Source organism: Wolffia australiana, chromosome 13 (assembly GCF_029677425.1).
Source record: "Wolffia australiana isolate 7733 chromosome 13, ASM2967742v1".
Taxonomy (NCBI): Eukaryota; Viridiplantae; Streptophyta; class Magnoliopsida; order Alismatales; family Araceae; genus Wolffia; species Wolffia australiana.
In genome coordinates, this window is record NC_135847.1 from 12,401,527 (window position 1) to 12,421,797 (window position 20,271).

At 44.1% G+C, this 20,271-nt stretch overlaps 1 protein-coding gene across 2 annotated transcripts; it reads left to right on the top strand.

Annotated features, from left to right (window-relative positions):
• The first annotated feature begins 5,481 nt into the window (after window positions 1-5,481).
• MAD1 (mitotic checkpoint family protein) lies at window positions 5,482-19,048 on the top strand. 2 transcript variants are annotated; one of them, XM_078585134.1, is made up of 17 exons: window positions 5,482-5,747; window positions 6,273-6,372; window positions 6,545-6,705; window positions 6,821-7,018; window positions 7,092-7,184; window positions 14,160-14,285; window positions 14,687-14,728; window positions 14,813-14,934; window positions 14,995-15,166; window positions 15,252-15,359; window positions 15,605-15,808; window positions 16,780-16,942; window positions 18,007-18,094; window positions 18,186-18,255; window positions 18,341-18,469; window positions 18,580-18,618; window positions 18,829-19,048. In XM_078585134.1, exons 1-17 carry the CDS (start codon window positions 5,580-5,582, stop codon window positions 18,916-18,918), a joined length of 2,073 nt encoding a protein of 690 aa, XP_078441260.1. In that variant the 5' UTR covers window positions 5,482-5,579; the 3' UTR covers window positions 18,919-19,048. The 2 variants fall into 2 exon arrangements, with proteins under 2 accessions (XP_078441260.1, XP_078441259.1); XM_078585133.1 differs by having other exon boundaries at window positions 14,687-14,934.
• Window positions 19,049-20,271: the final 1,223 nt, after the last annotated feature.

Genomic DNA, 20,271 nt, shown 5'->3' on the forward strand with positions numbered 1-20,271 from the left:
CACTCGTCCTGTCCCCTCACCTACGTCTAACCCGAGCGCAGTGGAGGCAATTCAACTAAGCACCAAAAGAAATAAGAGACGGGACAAAATAAACGTACCTTGGTGGGTTCCGTTATCGCCCATCCTGGCTTCGGGCGTTCGGCCCAACGCAGTAATGTATTTGTCGGTGGCTGGAACTCGGTGAAGGGCCAGTGAGTGCGTCCGCACGTACAGTGACGGTGACATCGGGTTGAGCGCGGGTGTCAGCCGGGTTGGCAGGTGCGGGCGTCCGGCGGCCCACGAGTGCGAGGGGAATGGGGGTAGAAGTCTGCTTGCGTGAGATGCGGGCAGACGTGGGGGGACGACGTCGGCGCGAAGGTCACTAGTGTCGTCAGCTGGCGATGGGCGCAACCACAGCACGGGACTGAGCGTACGCAGTGAGACATTGTTAGAGTTCCGGAGAGTAGGGGCGGCGGTGGTTAGCAGCCCCACGGTGTTGTGGGCGAACGCGCGGCCTCGGCGTGCGTGGACCAGCGGGCAATGGATGATGCTGCAGGGTTCCGGGCGAGTAGGACGTCCGAGCTTAAGTGAGCAGCGACTCTCACGCGTGGGGTCGTGGTGTTCACGCACTGGTGAGCGGGGCGACGGTTGCAAAAGCGCTGCGGTGTGTGCGCGGCAGCAGTGTGTGCGCGGCAGCGGCGTCTGCGCGCTGGCGTGCGGGGCAACGGCCGCATAAATGCAGCAGCGGGCGCACGGCAGCAGCATATGCCTGATGGCGTGTGGGGCGACGGTTGTGAAAGTGCTTCAACGCTGCGTGCGGGCAGCGACGTTTGCATGGGGGCGGCAGACAGCTCCACAAGACCACGAGCGCGCCTAAAGGATGATGGCACGCGAGCGGTTTGGGAGTGGCGGGCGGTGGTGGCAGGTGATATGGCTTCCTCCTTCCCCTTCTCTTTCTCCTTCTCTTCCTCATCTTCCTCCTCCTTCCTCTTCATTCCTTCCTCGATCGTGAGCGGCGACCTTCTTTTCCTTCTCAACAATTCACGATAATGAAAATACTTAGGAAAAAATATGAAGGGTGAATTTTTAGGGTGCCATCCTGTCCCTTTTATATGAGGGAATTGGATGGGTCTTAACATAACAGGCCTAAGCCCACAAAAGAAAATAAAGAAAAGGGAAGAAAGAAAAATCAAAGGGAAGAAAAGAAAATGATGAGGAAAAGGAGAGGGGGAGGGAATTGTCTTTCCCTTGAGTGGTGGTGGAGGGCAATTCCTTATAGGTTGGATTCCCTGCATTACAACGAGTGTGATGAGATAAAGAGACGAGAATGAGAAATAAAACAACGGAAAGGAAAGAAACACAGATGAAAGCCGAACGAAACAACGAAGGAAAAGAAAAGATAAAAGGGCCCGTTACCCGGGATACTTGAATCTGAGCATGCACGTTGTCGCTTTAGCTTGCCGTGCGGGTTGCACGCAAACCGGCGGTGGTGTCGCTGACGAGGTTGACATCTCCGAAGACGATCCTGGGGTCTCGGTTGCATTGCACCATCACCAGGCCAGAACTTTTCAAGGGCCTTCCTCTTCTTCTCCATTCTCCCACATCTCCTCTTCACTCCCAATGTGATCAGGTTGGCCTAACGACGACGATGGATATCGAACATTGCTTGTTAATGAGAAGGAGGAGATCCAATGTGTCGAGGACCACATGAATACGTCTAGAGGCTGCGCACTTGAGTAGCTCGATTTGTCTCGCTCCGGGATCCAAGAAATCACGGATGTGATCCGTGCAGAAGTTCCTCGTTTCATGTCTTATCGATTACGTTCGATTCCTTTTAAGTCTTCCACTACGGATCATTTTGATTTCTTCATCCATATCAAGGCCTCTAGAACCCAACACCCTTCCCTCTCAATGGATTAATAACAATAGACTAAATGATGTCAGGCATCATCAGAGACGACGTCTGGTCGCATATCAAGACGATGCTTGGATATCAAGATGATGTCAGACGTTGTCAATGATGTCGTCTAATGGGTAATCGCCTAATGGAAAATGTAATTACTTGTTGCAATGAATCCTAGGCGGATGTACGTGCAGGCCCCGACTCGTGGGGTTCGCTGAGTCCCGAGCTCTGGGGTGGGTGACTGATGACGGTGACGATGACCTTCTAACCCTCGTTGAAGCGACGACGGTGACTACAACGCCGAACAGAATAACTTCCATTAATGCTCGCATGTAACAGACGGGCTCGACCCTTACTAGGGAATTCACTCGGGACGTAGTTTTTGATAGATAGACTCTCTCACCTAAACTAACCCAAGCGTGGTGGAGTACAGCCAAAAATATACTATAGAAAGTAATGTAACTGACGAGCAAAGGGGAACAGTGTACCTCATCGGAGGTGACGCTTGTGGTCGGAGAATTTGTCGGTGCACGGGCTAGTGCAGGCTGATAAGCAAAGGCGTGCCGAGAGGCAGGCAATGCGTTGCTCGACAGGCGGCGATGGCGCAGCGCTGGAGCGAGATGTCCAGAGTGAAGGCGAAGATGAGAGAATTGCTGAAGACGAGTGTCGCTCGTCGGGTGAGAGAGATACAATACTAGATCAAGGATGCAGAGCGCGGCTCCGATTCTAAGTCATGACCAGGAGAAACCCAAACAATTCTACATCGTACACAATGACGCACTGAGGATGAACCGAGCAGCACCAGGGATGGTTCAACCCGTCGACTAACTTCAGGGCAGGTGACCGAGGTCGAAGTCCTGAGTGTTCCGACGACTGAATCGTCAATCAGTAGGGAGTGCAAGCGTGTTAAGGCCACGCATGAAGCACGGCCGTGACGGTCCAACTTGCACAAAGATCCAGACAGTGTCGGACCACTGAGATCACACTGAGAACTCCCGTTGAGGCCTTTCTGTTGATTAGTCGACGACGTCAAATGCGATGGGGCGTACTGCAACCACGATGATGCAACAGTCATTGGCGTTAGTACGCGACTTGGGCAGGTATCTAACTGGCTCGTTTAGGGTAAACGCTGGTGTCTCGGCCATAGTGCACCTGGGATGTGAACCGTCGTCATCGTGCGGAGGGTTGCTTCCGACGTGGTAAGGCAGGCGCAAGACAGGTGATCACCCACCCCAGTGATTGGTGCAAGAACTCACTGGTGTGGCACAGACCAAGATCGTCGTAGCGACACCTGTACGAGGTAGGAAGTGGTGCTGATATGCAGCAAACATGCATGTGAGGCCGTCGAGACCGTGAACTCCCTGGATCTCCCGGTCAACGCAACGGCCAGGTCGCGTGAGGATGTGACAACCCGAATGCACGATGTGGAAAGCGATCCACAGCGCAGATACGACCGAGCGCGATAGTTGACGGCCACCGGCAGAGTCAGAGGATGACGCAGGCGGTGGCTTTGACGAGAGGGTGGTGAGACACAACCCTCTTTCTCCTTCTTCTCTTATTCTTCTTCTTCCCTCTTCTCCTCTCTTTTCCTCTTCCTCTCGTGAGATCTGAACACAAAACAACAAACTTCCACAACTGCAAATTCCAGATCTGAGTCTTGACGCTCCCATCATGGCCTTATATAGGGCCATGATGGGCCCATTACATAGAACTCATTATGGGGCCCTTATGATTTGGGCCCCCATTTTACAACAAATTAAAAATAAAAAAATAAAATACATTTTAGAAAACACAAATTGACTCTAATACGGAGCGTCACGCGACTGGACGGGTACAGACACGACGAGAACAAACACGGTAAAATGACGAGTCAAACGAGCATGAACAAATGAAGATCAAAATGTGAAGATTACAGACGTGCTTTACCTGGGGTATATAAACCCTGGCGTCTTCACGAACGCTTTGGCGTGCCGGTTGGGCGGGACGCGAGTCGATGAAAATGATGACGATGGCTTCGAGGACGTGACGGCGATCTCGTGCTGGCATTCTCCATCACTAATGATAGATATTATAGATACGTAGGAGATGTGACATTATAAGGATAACATTGATACATCTAGATGATGAACACATATGCAAATCAACATGTTTCTCTTGAGAAACCAATACATCATTGATCCAATCATCTTAAGGTGATTCAATTATCAATTTAAAGTTCCATTACAGTTCCATTTGCTTATTATGGTACAATATGTTAAAGTTTCATGTCAATCATGAACTCATAACCCAACAATCCTAAATTTCCGCAATACATTATCCATTTTATATCAATGGTCATACATGTTGTAGAACACATACCAAAGTTTCATCCAAAATTAGTATACTCATCTTCTAGAAATAAGAAAATCCATAACTACGTGCTACAATGGGAGCATTTACGAGCGGTCAATATATTGGGAAGTTAATCAACACAAGTGTTCTACGCTAAAGGTTTTTTTGGGAAAGGGAATAAACGGGAGGGAGGAGAGGTTCCCAGGATAGAGAGGAGAAACCGAAATGATCTGAGGAAGGGTCAAACGGATGAGGCAGAGATTGACCGAGGACGAGCCGCCTTTAGATACAATGAGGTAGAGATGATCACGAGGATGGGGATTGTAGAAAGGAGGCGAGGGAAACCCGTAGTCACATAAGATCACTTCTAGTCTGCCCTCCTCAAAGGACGGCTGTGCTATTTAAAGGAAACATGGGAGGGAAAGGGCCTAGATGCCCTTAACGGTCAAAAGATGAGATTGCCCTCCAACGAGGGCCAGGGATTCTACCATGAAGACAGTGACGAAGGGAGATCGAGAAGAAATATGACAACAGTCGTGGGTTAGGCAGACGACTCACAGAGTAGCCAAGGGATAGGCAACGGTGAACGGTGGATTACGGCTGTCATGCTCATTACAGGCCAATGACGACAGGTGAAGATGGTGCGACATGCTTGACACATGAGAACAACACACAGACACAGATGTCTACGCGCCGACGACGGTGATGAGATACTAATTTGTTAAGAATCAATCGGATTGAAGTGATAACATCGTCGTTAGTTGGAATCAAAATATCTGCGAGATTTGTTGTATTGATTAAACAAATGTCAGAATCCACAAAATGACACATTCTCGAAGAGTCGTTAGTTGTTTTCTTCTCACAAACCAGCACCTTACACTCTATGATATGTGGGGTATATCTCTGATTATCGGGCTTTTGCATTCTCATTACTTTTCTACCTATATTAAAATTCTATTAAGTGTATTTTTGATGTACAATGGGGACGACGACGACATTGGTGATCCACAGGGTCCAAGGGTGAACACTAAAAAGACTTCTCAATTAAAAGTCAACCATTGTTTAAATGAAGGGAGTGGGTATTAGAGCCTTTCCCATGAATTTTTCAAAAATGAATCTTTAAAAAAAAATACTAAAAAAAGGAACTGAAAATGTAACAAAATACTAAATGAATCTTAAAAAAAGGAACTGAAAATACTAAAAAAATACCAAATACTTGTATTTACATGCGGTTTATTTAGTCTGGTGTTTTCAGACTGTCTTGTTCATCTTCTCAGACTTGTCTGTCTGGGTTCCGATTTCAAACGGTGAGAGCTCCCGCGCGAGGCCGATCGTTCATCGTCGATCGAGGAGAAATCTTGTTCAGATGATCATCAGGACTCCTCCGCGCCAGAGGAAGCGGCCGGCCAGTCCATCAATCGGCTTCGAAAGCCCCGGCTCCGATCGCCGGCTTGTAATATATGAAGATCCACCTCCATCGGCTTCCCAGAATCCTCACGAGCAGATGGTCTGCTCTTACGAGTGTCGCCAGATGGTAAGTACCTAAATCTAATACTTTTTTTGGCCGCATCTCTGCCCATTTTTTTTATTTTTTTTATTTTAGCTGCTCTTGTTGCCCCCATTGTGATGAATTTCTGTGTAGTCCGTGTCGACCCGGCGGAGCAATTTTGATCTTCGTGCGTTATAGAATTCGTTTTGATGGAGGAGGGTTAATTGTTGTTGCCTTGGATTTTGTCTCACGGATGGGGTTGTCTTAGTTCATTTTTTGTAATGGTAATCAAACCTTCGCCGACTAATGAAAATATGCTGCATTCAGTCAATTGGTGTCTCGATCGTTTAGTTTTGTGACATTTTTTGCTGGGTTTTGAACTGCGAGCCGGGATCATATCAGAGAAAGGAGTAAAAGGCCATTCAATATTTATTGGCTGCCGTTGATAGAGACCCTAAACTTTCATATAGCCTGTTCTTAATCTCACTTTTAGCTTTGATTTCAAAGGATAACGGAAAAGCCCTAATCTTCTTTTGATTTGTTTTGAGAGATTTCCATGTTGTCGTCTAGGTTAAGACAGAAGTCATGGAGGCTCTCACTCTTGCGGAGAAACAAGCCCTGGATTATCGATCTAGAGCAGAGGCGTTAGAGAAAAGCTTATCGAGGATGGGTGGGTCCTCTACTTCAGTCTACCCATTACTTTGCCGCTTAATTTCTTCAATTTGTTTTATCTAATTTATGCATTTATTATGCCCATCAAAACAACCCTCTTTTCTTTACCTTAGATAAAGATATATGTAATAAAATTGTAAGCTTTGCATATTTCTTCGTTTATTTTCCAGAACAAGAGAGAAATCAATACAAGGATCAGCTACGGTTCAATGAACAGGAGCTGGCAGCAGCCAAAGGCCGTGAAAATGCCTTGCAAGAACAGCTATTGAAGGAAGTTACTGATTCTCAGGAGCGGTACCGGGTCCAAGTTCAGCGTTGCAGCGAACTTGAGGTAGAGACAAGTGCTTGAGCGATTCTGAGTGTTAAACCCGAAACATTAAATTAAGAGAGTTTATTAGGTAGTGCTGCCTCTGTGGCTCAAGCTTGCTTAACTCATTCTTTAACAGGTGAAACTAAAAAGAGAATCAGAACTACGCAGAAGTGCTGATTCTGCAGCTCAGGCTGCGAAAGATAAAGTTTTGGATCTAGAGGTGAAAGTTAAGGCGCTTCAGGAAAGCCTGGAAAGGCAGGAAAAACGAAATCAAAAGGAGAATTTGTACTTTCAGGATGAAGCCGATATGTCTAGTTTGAGGCTAAATGCAGAAGTAAGTGGTCTGTTGATATCGACGTTTGAGTATTATTTCCATGTCCAATGAACCACTTTTTAATGTCTTTCAGCTGGAAATAGTGAAAAATCAAGCAGAAAACAATAGGAAGGAGTCTGAGCTTTTGAAAGAGCAGATGACAGATCTCAGAGAACGATTGAATCAGGTCTGTCGCAGAAAATTATTTGTATTTTTTGCATTATTGTTTATTTTTTCAGTACAACTAGCCGCCATTTCTCAGTAGTTTCCTTTGTTAGAGGCTTATAATAGGATATATTTTTTCAAACCATACGTTACAGGAACTAAATCCAATAGCGGCATAAGGAGAGGGGGCCCTAGGAGGAGGGAAGAGGGGGGGCCGATCAATGATAGTGCTCTGGGCAATATGGATACACCACAATGAGGCAATACTTAGGGGCATAAGCTGTCCAAGGACAGGCTCGCCCACGAGGTAGAGGGCCTCATGGCATCATGGTTCCCTCGAGAAGTAAACAGATAAGGGAGGGGTTGACCATATAAGAGGAGAGCTTTAGCTCTCTTCACATGTACCTTTGGGTGGTTATCCCTTTGTTGGGTGACCGCCTTAAATCATTTTTCAAAAAATAAATCTAATAACATCATAAAACTATATTTAACGATGTTGTATTCTGTCTTTTCTTGGTACTGTTAATTATACTTTTATGCATGTATTTGATTTCTACTGTTTTTAGGTTGCAATACTTGTTTTATCTCCTTCTCGAAATTTTAGGTTTGAAGAAGTTAAAGTGATTCTTATTTAGAGAAAATTGAATAGGAATGCAAATTAGAGGAAACATGTGATACAGCCCTCGAGTATCTAGGTCTCTTTCATCATCCAGCCCAATAGGGGATTCAGGTCATTTGGACCTTATGTAATTCCTCTAAATAGGACAGCCCTCTCTTGAGGAGGGTCGCCGAGAAGTAGCAAGAAATGTGTTTGATACTCCATCAGACCTCCTCTTATGTGATGTCCATTCAGCCTGCCTCTCGTCACGCCAGCGTCCTTCCCGGTGTTCCCTGTCTCTCAACTAATGACCATCCCGGCGTCTTCTCCCTTCCTTTCCATCCTCACCCCGATACAAAGTTGTGGGTTTGTATCTGTGAAACCTCACGATGATGCCAGTAGACAGATTGAGAGAATAAAAAAGAGAACGATATATTTGTATGAAAAATCAGTCAGGAAGATTACAACAAGTACAATCGAGCTTTTATAGTCGTGTACACAAGGAGGAATGACCGTTGGAGTCCAACGGTCATCTCTTAATGGGCCCACGTGAGATGGGCTGGACTAACACCCCCCCTCAAGTTGGGTATAGATGTTAAACATGCCCAACTTGGACACCAAAGCTTGAAATTGTGGGCCTGGTAGGCCCTTCGTGAAAATGTCAGCTACTTGCTCCAGCGTTGGGATGTAATGGGGAATAATAAACCCATCATCGATGCTCTGCTTAATGTAATGATGTGCCACGCGTGCATGCTTGGTCCGTTCATGCTGGACGGGGTTCTTGGCCATAGCAATAGCAGACTTACTGTCTGAATAAAGATTGAGCCCCGTACCAGGAAAAATATGTAAGTCTTGTAGAATATCCTTGAGCCACATGCCCTCACACACTCCCTTCTTTAAGGCACGAAGTTCAGCTTCAGCACTGGAGAGAGATACTTCCTTCTGCTTTTTACTTCTCCAGGTAACGAGGTTACCTCCAATAAAACTGCAATACCCCGTGGTGGACCGACTATCCTCAAACGACCCTGCATAATCAGAATCGGTATAGAGAGCCACAGTGGGTTCTCCGCCCGTCCGGAACAGGAGCCCTTGGCCAATAGATCCTTTAGGCAAGAATGCGATCGGCTGCTTGTTGATGGGACTCCCGAGGGTCACTCATAAACTGACTCAAGGAGTTAACAGCGAATGCAATATCAGGGCGAGTATGGTTGAGATACAGCAGTCGCCCAATAAGTCGCTGAAATGACGCCTTGTTCACTGGGGCATCTTGACTATGCTGCTCAGCCTTTAGCTTGACATTGATGTCTACTGGAGTAGCGGCTGGACGACAGTCCAATTTACCGGTTTCCCGTAGTAGATCAAGAATATACTTGTGCTGGGACAGAACGATTCCAGTCTTAGAATATGCCACCTCAATGCCCAAGAAATAGGTAAGTAGGCCAAGTGCTTTAATATCAAAAGAGCTAGTGAGGTGTGCTTCAAGGCTCCGAATTTCGTCCACATCGTTTCCTGTGATTATAATATCACCAACATAAACAATAAGAATAGCGATTTTCCCGTGAGGACTATGCTTGATGAATAACGTGTGGTCACCTTCACTCTGGAAGAAACCGGCAGCCAGCATGGTTTGAGAGAATTTTCCGAACCAGGCGCGAGGGGACTGCTTGAGGTGACATACATCACCTGAATTGTGACTCAGAGAATAGCCGGGGGGTGGTGACATGTATACTTCCTCTTCCAAGTTGCCATGTAAAAATGCATTTTTGACATCATATTGAAACAACTTCCAATCAAAGAGCGCTGCCAAAGCAATTAACACACGAATTGTATTCAACTTTGCCACCGGAGCAAAGGTCTCAGTATAATCAATACCATAGGACTGGGTATATCCTCGTGCGACCAGGCGAGCTTTATACTGTGCAATAGAGCCATCAGAATGGTATTTGATAGAGAAAACCCATCGACTACCCACCACCTTCTTGCCAGCTGGTAGATGGCCAATTTCCCATGTAGAATTTCGCTCAAGTGCTTCCATTTCCTCATCCATAGCTTGTTTCCATTCAGTTGACCGCAGGGCTTCGTTGACTGTTTGTGGGACCGTCACGCTCAGTAAGGCTTGAATCACTTTATTATACGCCGGGGAAATTCGATTATATGACACATAGTTTCCAACAGGATATCGCTTTGTTTGTGTGCATGCTCGGACATCCTTGCTGACGGCGATAGACCAGCCATTGTTGCTAGGAGTGTCGGCACACACTGCGGCATCAGTGCTTGTATTGAGATCTGAGAGATTAGGTTGTTCTTCCTCCGAAATTGGGCAGAGAAGCGGATCTGCAACGGGCGGTAGACTCGTGTTGAGTGGTGCAGAGAGTGGCAGCTGTTCATTGTCACTCGTCAACACCTCCAAGTCGAGATTCCCATCGGACCGGCTTTCTGCGTCATAAAACATCCGTCCCTCGTCAAAGGCGACGTCTGCTGTAGTGTAGATCCGCCTTGAGTTGGGATGATAACACCTGTAACCTTTTTGAGTCGATGAATACCCCAGGAAGAGACACTTGAGTGCCCTGGGATCTAACTTTCCTGCATGGTGAGCATGTACATATACGACACAACCAAATATCTTGGCGGGCAAGTTAGTCTTTAAACACATGTGGAAATTCTGTAGACATAAGATCAATAGGAGAAGAGAAATTTAAAGTTTTGGACGCGGTGCGATTTATGAGGTGAGTGGCCGTGGCAACAGCTTCACTCCAGTACTGTTTGGGGCAGTTTCCTTGGAACAGAAGAGCTCGAGTTGTGGACATAATATGACAATTTTCCTCTCAGCAAGTCCATTCTGCTGAGGAGTGTTTACACAAGAGGACTGGTGTACAATTCCCTGATCCCCTAGATATGTTATGACCTCTCCAGAAAAGTATTCTTTGGCATTATCTGTTCTGAGAACCTTGATCTTTCTATTAAACTGTGTATGAATCATCTCGCAAAAAAGTGTAATGACTGATGAAACTTCAGCTTTCGATTTCAGCAGATATACCCAGGTATATCTAGTGAAATCGTCGACAAATAAAATGAACCACCGGTGATGAAAGAGACCCGTGGTGGAACACGGTCCCCATACATCACTATGGACACATTCAAATGCAGCGGAAGATCGATGATTCGAAGGAGGAAAACTCGTTCTTTTGTGTTCGGCAAATTGACATGACTCACAAATCAGATTGTCCACACAAACTCCCTTAAACAAGTTGGGGTATACATGTTTCAAAAGATAGAATGAGGGGTGCCCTAGTCTTCGATGAAGGAGGATGACCCGCTCTTCACTTTGGGTGTTGTATGCCATTTTTCGATGATCACCCTCCTCCAATCCGTCTAGTAGGAGAAGGCCCCCTTCCCGTCTAACAAATGAAATCTTCTTCCCGGTGTCCTTGAAGCACAAAAAACAGGAATCGGCATCGAGAATGAATCTCAAATTAGTATCAACAACTAACTGCGTTAGAGAGAGTAAATTTGCTTTTAAGTCAGGTACGTGTAAAACTTCCTTTAATTGCATTCCCTTAACAAAGACGGTCCCCCTTCCTTCTACTTTTAAAATCCCACCATTAGCAGTAAAAACTTTATGACCACTAGAAACCGGTTCATATGATTTAAACAGGGATTTTTGGGGTGACATGTGATCTGTCGCCCCTGAATCCAAAATCCAAGATGATGATATGGAACTTGTATGATTATGAGTAGTAAGTGCAAGGTGTTTACCTGATCTGACCAGTGACGTGGAGCTCATCTTCTGCAAAATTTAAGTCACTTCGGATTGGATGATTTTCTGAATCTCGCCCCCGTCATTACTCTTCTTGGTGGAGGGATCGCTCCCTTCACTCGCAACATATGCCTTCTTCTGGTCTCTAGGTATCCAAAGGCCTTTCCGGATCTGCTCCTCCTTCCAAGCCAATTTTCGGCAGTCCTTCTTTACGTGGCCTTCCTTCCTACAATAGCTGCAAACTGGTGGGTTGGGAGGATTACCTTCTTTAGAATTTGCTTTAGGTGCTTGCGTCGTAGGTGCTTGCGTGGTAGAACTTGTGGTATTCCGTGGTTCACTCTTTTTTGCTAGGTGAGCTACAGAGGGCTGAGGAGTGGGCTCTTCGTCCTTGCATATCAATTTTTTCCGTCGCTCTGCCACTTGTAGTTCAGAGATAGCCTCTGCCAGTGTTGGAAATCGTTCCCGATGGAGTAGTTGGCTCCGTAAAGTTTCATATTCTGGATTTAACCCCATCAGAAACGTAAGTGTTCTGAATTTGACTTCTCGCAGATAGGAGGGGGAGTTTTTATCTCATGTAGGCCACAAGAGATCCAGCTCCCTCCAAATAGCTTTGAGCTTTGCCGAATATGAAGATATAGACATGCTACCTTGCTTCAGTGTCCTCTCTTGTTCCCGGAGATCAAAGACCCGAAAGTCGCTATGAGTTTCTGCACAAGATTTATTGATCTCTTCCCACAAATCGCGAACACAATCTATAAGGAGATAATCGTCCCTTTGTTCTTCTTCCATATTTCGTATCATCCAGTTGACTATTAGCGCTTCTTCTGACTCCCAGATATATGATTTTGGATCATCGTCTGAGGGTGCATCTTCTGTCAGATGTTTACCCAAATATGCAGCTTTAAGTGATCGTTGAGCAAGCGTAACCCATTTTTGACCATTCACGCCGTTGTATTTCATATCCAGATCAGGTAGAATCACCCTGTTCTGGATTGTAATATCAGTCTCCTTGGAGGTCGAACTTTCAGCCTCCTTTCCAACATCGTTGATCGGGTTTTACCACCCATCAAGCTTGCTTAACTGATGAATAACACAAGTAAGAGTCACCGACCTGAGTTATGCGTCGAGTCGATGCTTGCCGAATGAATACGACACAATGTTGTTGATTCTTCTCTTGAGATGAGACTATTGCCGAATGAGTACGGCCCCAATGAATAATCCCGTTTTGGGATAGTTCAATAGACTAATAGGAGAATACCCAATAGAAGAATCCCGTTTTGGGAAGAATGCCCAAAAGAAGTATTCTTGCCCAAAAGAATGCCCAAAAGAAGGGACGCCCGATAGGAGGAATATCCAATAGAGGGAACGCCCGATAAAAGGAATACCCAATAGAAGCAATGTTCAGACTTCGCCAAGCTTCCCCGCCAGGAGAGAAAAACAGGTCGGGCTTTGCCGACTTTTCCTGCCAAGAAGGTCCGGCTTCGATGATCTTTCCCGCTGAGGAGAATAGGACAAGCTTTGCGGGCCTTCTTCGCCAATAAGAGGAGAGCTGACGTTTATTTCCCGTCGAGAGGGCTTCGCCGAGAGTATCCTGCTTTGCCGATTTTTCCCGTCGAAAGGGCTTCGCTGACCTTTCACGCCGAGAAGAATCGAGCGAAACAAACATGACCTTGCCGGTCTTCTCCACCGAAGAGTGGAAACCTAACTTCGCTGCGGATCAGCAACAAACTTCACCAAATGTTGTTTTTTCTTTCCGCCAATTTCAAGATTGCTCTGATACCATGTGAAACCTCACGATGATGCCAGTAGACAGATTGAGAGAATAAAAAGGAGAACGATATATTTGTATGAAAAATCAGTCAGGAAGATTACAACAAGTACAATCGAGCTTTTATAGTCGTGTACACAAGGAGGGATGACCGTTGGAGTCCAACGGTCATCTCTTAATGGGCCCACGTGAGATGGGCTGGACTAACAGTATCAACATGATGGCATGAATGGAATAATATTTTCCTTGTAAAATGAGTTGATTTCTAGTATCTTTTCTAATTTTCTCTCTTATTGACACACTATATTTCTGTCCTGCAACATTCACGAACAATCAGGTTGAATTTTTTTCAAAAATACAATTAGTTTGTCGTTTAAAATTTTGTATCGTGCATTCTATTATTTTATCATTCTCAATTTATTAAAATCTCGTACTGAAGCTTGTTTATTGCCAGCACTGATGAAGTGAAATGCTTCTTAGGCTTGTGGATCTGGTTTGGAATAATGAGTTTCTTTATGTCTCTCAAATATCTCTCTGAAATCAGAGATCCAGGATTTGAATTGCGTTCTTGTTTCATACACACACGCTAGGTATTAACTGGTTAAAGTTCAGACGGCACACGAATGCCTTTTTGTCTGTTGTGTGTTGTGTTGTGTATGTGAATTCTTTAGATCTCGGTTCTGTAGTTTTACTCCTGTAAAACTACTTAATGATTCAGTTAGATGAGCTTCAAGAAAAAAATTACTTCAATATTGTTCCAATTCCAAATTTTCTGTTACAAAATTTAATCTGTTTGGATATTGAACCCCAGATAACTCATAAACATTTTTCGACGAAGCTTGTTCTGAAATACTAAATTTCTTTTAATGACCAGTGTCTTGCCGAGAAGAAAGATTTGGAGCATAAGATTTCTGCGATTTCGATGGCATCACCTGACAGTCATGTCCCAGCGGAAACACAATTCTTAATTAAGCATCTTCAAGAGGAACTTCGGAACAATGTGAGCGATTTTGAAACTTTTTGTGTCAAAAAACTCTTTTATTCCGCTCGTCCTATATTTTCAATATGACCGTTAATACTTGATTTTTCATGCTGTTTTCTAATAAGACTTCAAGAGTGACTCAGGAGAGCCACTAATTCACTTTTTTCCTTAAACGATGGTAATGAATGATCAGTCAGGATCTATTTGCTAACTATTAGGACAGTCTTTCTTTCCCGTTTGATCTGTTCCTCAACCATAGAAGAGAAGCCCGAACCCAAAAGAGTAAACTCTAAAATCTAAGCTCTATGTCCGAACCTCTAATCTAATTCCTAACCTGGAATATTAAGCTCGAAGTCGTAGTCTAAAACCCATGTTCTGACGATTTTATCTTTTTCAAACAATGTTTCGGTTTCACTCAGGAGATCGAGGTTCTAGAAGCAAGGAAACAGAGAAGTATCCATGTAAACACAGTGCTGCTTAAAGAAAAATTACTCGAAGAAAAGAGTCGTCGGGAAAATGCTGAAGCTGATCTAGTCATGCTACAGGAAGTACAGTTTCATGCCGAAAAGCTGGAGAATGAGTTGAAGATGTGGAAATCGTTAACTGATGAGATTCCCGACGTGTCATCCTTTAATGATATATGCGAGAAATTCTCTAGTTTGCAGAGGTACGTATTCAGCCAATATTTGGCTTATCCTTTGAATTTATAATGAATTTTAAATTATAGGGAAACAATTACTGGTATGCTGAAAGTTGGGGAAGTAACTGCTCAAGTGAAAGAGCTAGAGGTGGCTCTTGATTCGGCAATACATAGCAAAATTCAACTCGAGCAAGAATGTAATATAGCCAAGGGGAAAGCAGAAGAATCAAATCTGGAGGTGAAGCGTCTTCAATCAATGGTAGGTCTTTTGATTACTCATAACCTATTTTAGATTGCATCAGCTGAAGATCAAATTGTAACATTTTCTCCTTTTCGAGTGACAGGTAGACGCCATCGTTGAAGAAAGGGATCGTCTGAGGAAGAGTGTATCGCCATGCAAGAACGAGGTAGAAGGTGTTGACGGTGAAAGTGGTGAAAATCCAATGCTGAAGGTTGTCACTGACACAGATAATGTCGCATTTCTTTGAAGAAACACGGATAATTTTGCATATGCCAATGGTTGAAGAGAAATTAAATGTGAAACTCTTCTTCAAAAAAAAAAATTTAATGTGAAACTCATCAAGTTCAAAGAAGAATTTTTTTATGGAGAAACTAGAAAATTAAATTTGAATGAAAATAAGGAACAAGCACTAGTTGTTCGCTTCATGGAGATCTTACTTAGACCTTCCTGTTGCAGGAACTGGAAAAGTCATTGGCGGCAAAGGAAGAGTTGATCAAAGCATTAGAGGATAACATACGAGACCAAGGGATAATCATTCACCGTCAGCAGAATGAAATAAGAGCTCTTGGCGAACAATTATGCATTGAAGAAAGAAAGACCAAGTCCTTGGAGCGTGAAGGCGATAGACTCCGCGCAGAGTTGGCTCTGCTAGAGTCTAAGGTTAGATCATGTTCTGGCATTTGGGCTGTAATAACCAACATTGATGATAAATTCGCCACTGTCATGTTATCCTCGTTTGTTCAAGCCACTCATGGATAAGTATCACGGTGGTGAAATTTCAAGATGATGATGGCAGACATTCGTCATCCATCGCCCTTGTCATTCAACAAGGATGATGATGAGCGGACGATGCCATATTTGTTGTCACCATCGTCCTTGTCATTCAATCAATATCCATTGGATTAAAATGACCGTGACAAAATGTAGGGATGATTGTGACAAACTCTTCATCCATCCCACAAAAGAGGGAGCTTTTTTCCAATTAGTATTTACATGTCGCTGAAGATGATGGCATATTTTGATGATGACATATTTTGCGGTTGTCATCATCCTCATCATCTAATCATCATCCATGGATGAAGATGACCATGAAAAAATGTGGCGATGACGATGGCAATGATAAAGTTGTCATCCTTCCTGCAAAGGAGAAAGATTTTCCTAAGTAGGGTCAGTGCGTCACCAAAGATGATGATGGGTGGACACTGATGATTTTGTCGTTGTCATTGTCATCATCATCCAACTATCAATGACAAAATTTTATCATCATTGTCATCGTCCAATCATCATCCATGGATGGCAATGACCATGACGAAACGTGCAGATGAGGATGACGAACTCATCAGCCATCCATTGTTCAAAAGAGAGTTTTTTTTTAGTAAGGGCTAGAAGTGGACGATGATAAAAACAAATTTGTCATCTTCATCGTCCAGCCATCATCCATGGATGGCGATGGCTATGATGAAATGAAGGGACAACGATGATGACAACATTGTCTGCCAACCTGAGACCCAATCATGCTAAAGATTTTTTAGTTTAGTTTTCTATGGGCCGATGCGCTTTTAAGACAATTTGAGGTATTTCTGTAATCGCCATTCTAAACATGTTATCAATGTTTCCTTCCACCATGGTAGCTCGGTCATGGAGATTACTCCACTGAAACCACAAAAGTGCTGCGAATGGTGAATACGCTCGGTGTGGACGGCGAGTCTAAGCAAACCATAGAGGCTTTAAGGGCTGAATTATTGAAGACAAAGGAAAAACTCCAAGCTGTTGAGGAGTTGAAGGGACAATCAGGTGTTGCTTCACTAATCTCATACATATTCACCCTAATTCATAATTGCCATCTATTAGGGTTCATATACAGATGACAATCTGTCATCTGGGATCTGTCAACAGCCCTGGACGGTTGACGGTCTGGAACCTAATGGTCTCGGTTTGGGACGGAACCGGTTTGGGACGAATTTTCCGCTTAACCGTCCATCCCGTTCCAGTTTCGTGAGGGGGATGAGACAGTCTGGAACATAAAGCGTTTGGGACGGTATCGGTTTGGGATGAGACTGGTAAGGCTCGCCGTTAAGTCCCAACCTGTTCATCCCTTACTGTAGAAATGAAGAAATCGGAGGAGAGAGAAAGTGTAGAGAGAGAAAGTAGAGAGAGAGAGAGAGTGCACAAGATTGGGGCTTAAAGTATATTTTTACTCATACATAGTTCCCCTTTTTATACAAGAAATCCAGGGTCACTAGACCCTTTCAAACAGTGTTATGGAGGTTACTTGCTTAACAAGTAGCCTCTAACGGTTACCTTTTTCAAAAAGTAACCGTTGGAAGGGGTCCAACGGCTAGTTTCTGCTAGCCGTTGGACTCTGGGCCTGCCTAGACAGGCCCAGAACATATCAGGCCCTTAGTGGGCCTGATATTTAGGCCCCTAGTGGGCCTTCACTAATGGGCCCTTAATGGGCCTTAGTGGGAGTGTAATGGGTCCTTAAGGGACCATTACTGGGCTGCTAATGGGCCTTCCAGTGGTCCATTAGCAGCATTCTAGGGATGTTAGTGGTTCCATTAATGCCCTAGGGTTAGGCTAATACATTTACAAGGCCTTGGGCCCAATACCATTCTCTAAACAGGTGGGTTAGGCTAATACATGTAAATTCTCTAAACAAAATTTACAAGACCATTAGTATCTCTGTCCTTAACACTTACCAACTCCCGTCATCTGCCCACAAAACCTACCATCTATTTTTTTATGATTTTGATGAATCTCAAAATTTTGTTTAGAGAACTTGACAAAATAGGTGAAGTCCTAGATTCAAAACTGCCTGAAAATGCACTTTGCTGATTTTTTCTTCAACATTATTTCAGATGCCGGGAATTTAATCGATGCCCGGGTATCAGAAAAACTCACCCAACTCAAGAGCCAAATTGCTACCCTTGAGAAGCGTGAGGAAAGGTACATTCATCCTTTTATTCTATTTTATGACCCGTTTACTTTCATGATCTTTCTTTAAGTTGACCAAAAGAAAATATTTCGCGAGAAACAGATACAGAACAGTGTTTGCAGATAAAATCTCAGTTTTCAGAAGAGCTTGTTGCTCCCTTTTCGGCTATAAAGTGAGTAGAGTCAATCTTGTGTCTTTTCGCCATGTGTTAGTGCTTTTTATTCATTTATAAATAAACTTTTAATTTTTTTTCGAAGGTCGTGATGGACGATCACCAACGGCCTGATGGGATTCCGGTGACTCGGTTCACCCTTCTTTCCATCTATGCGCAGAGCGATGACGAGAAGCTCGAGTTTGAGTATGAATCCGGGAACCCTAGCATATTGGTGAGACCATCTTGGGCTGAAAATTTTAATTAATTTATTGTTTTTCCTTTCCAATTAATTCAATTGTTTGTTCTGAAGTTGATATGTATTCTAATTTTCTCTTTCTTTAGGTCAATGATTATTCCTCCCAGCCGGAGATATCTAGACAGGTGGGTCAACTTTTGGTTTGACTTGGGTTTGACTTGCAGTCGTCCTCTGTCGTCAGTGACGTCAGTGTGAACGACGATGGACGATGTTGGTATCGACGACGTCTGTCATGGTTTCGTCATCCGTTTTGTCGACATCGACATCATGAATCCCTGCTTTCAATTCTTAGTATTCTAATTTATTTTTTGGAAACGGAATTTTTTTTATCTCAGGTGGATATTTTTATTAAACGGATGAGTTCGATTCCTGCCTTCACTGCAAACTTGACGATGGAGTCCTTCAACAGGCGCACACTCAGCTGAGTCTCTTTCTGATGGGTAAATTCAACTTCCTTTTTTTTCTCTCTCCCTCTCAATTGGCGATTATACCTAAAGACTAATCTAATCCATGTACAGCCCTCTCGTTACTAACTGAGGTCTCTCGTTCTCTCTCTCTCGTTCTCTTTCTTCTTCTCTCTATCTCTTGCTCTCTTTCTCTCTCGCTCGCTCTTGCTCTCTCTCTCTCTCTCTCTGTTTCTCTCAGTCGCTGTCTCTCTCTCTTCTTTTCTCTTTCTCTTTCTCGGTCTCTCTCTCTCTCTGTGTTTCTCTCTCTCTCTCTTATTTTCTCTCTGGTTCTCTCTCTCTCTGTGTTTCTCTCTCTCTCTTATTTTCTCTCTGGTTCTCTCTCTCTCTGTGTTTCTCTCTTTTCTTTTCTCTCTGGTTCTCTCATCCTGTGTTTCTCTCTCTTCTTTTCTCTCTGGTTCTCTCTCTCGCTGTGTTTCTCTCTCTTTTTCTCTCTATGTTTCTCTCTTCTTTTCTCTCTGTGTCTCGCTCTATTCTTTTCTCTCTGGTTCTCTCTCTCTGTGTCTCTCTCTCTTCTTTTCTCTCTGGTTCTCTCTCTCTGTGTTTCTCTCTCTTCTTTTCTCTCTGGTTCTCTCTCTCTTCTTTTCTCTTTTTCTCTCCCTCTCTTTCGCTGTGTTTCTCTCTTTTCTTTTCTCTCTGGTTCTCTCTCTCTCGCTGTGCTTCTCTCTGGTTCTCTCTCTCTGTGTTTCTCTCTCTTATTTTCTCTCTGGTTCTCTCTCTCTGTGTTTCTCTCTCTTCTTTTCTCTCTGGTTCTCTCTCTCTGTGTTTCTCTCTCTTATTTTCTCTCTGGTTCTCTGTCTCTTCTTTTCTCTCTGGTTCTCTCTCTCTGTGTTTCTCTCTCTTCTTTTCTCTCTGGTTCTCTGTCTCTTCTTTTCTCTCTGGTTCTCTCTCTCTGTGTTTCTCTCTCTTCTTTTCTCTCTGGTTCTCTGTCTCTTCTTTTCTCTCTGGTTCTCTCTCTCTGTGTTTCTCTCTCTTCTTTTCTCTCTGGTTCTCTGTCTCTTCTTTTCTCTCTGGTTCTCTCCCTCTCTAGCGCTGCGTTTCTCTCTTTTCTTTTCACCCTGGTTCTCTCTCTCTCTGTGTTTCTCTCTCTTCTTTTCTCTCTGGTTCTCTCTCTCTCTCTCTGTTTCTCTCTCTTCTTTTCTCTCTGGTTCTCTCTCTCTCTCGCTGTGCTTCTCTCTCTCCTTTTCTCTCTGGTTCGCTCTCTCTCGCTGTGTTTCTCTCTCTTCTTTTCTCTCTGGTTCTCTCTCTCGCTGTGTTTCTCACTCTTCTTTTCTCTCTGGTTCTCTCTCTCGCTGTGTTTCTCTCTCTTCTTTT

Bases quoted from the DNA above. Each gene is read 5' to 3' on its own strand.
- MAD1 (XM_078585133.1), top strand. From the start codon at position 5,580: ATGATCATCAGGACTCCTCCGCGCCAGAGGAAGCGGCCGGCCAGTCCA. The intron at 5,748-6,272 runs GTAAGTACCTAA...GTTGTCGTCTAG, and splicing joins CTTACGAGTGTCGCCAGATG to GTTAAGACAGAAGTCATGGA. The intron at 6,706-6,820 runs GTAGAGACAAGT...ATTCTTTAACAG, and splicing joins AGCGTTGCAGCGAACTTGAG to GTGAAACTAAAAAGAGAATC.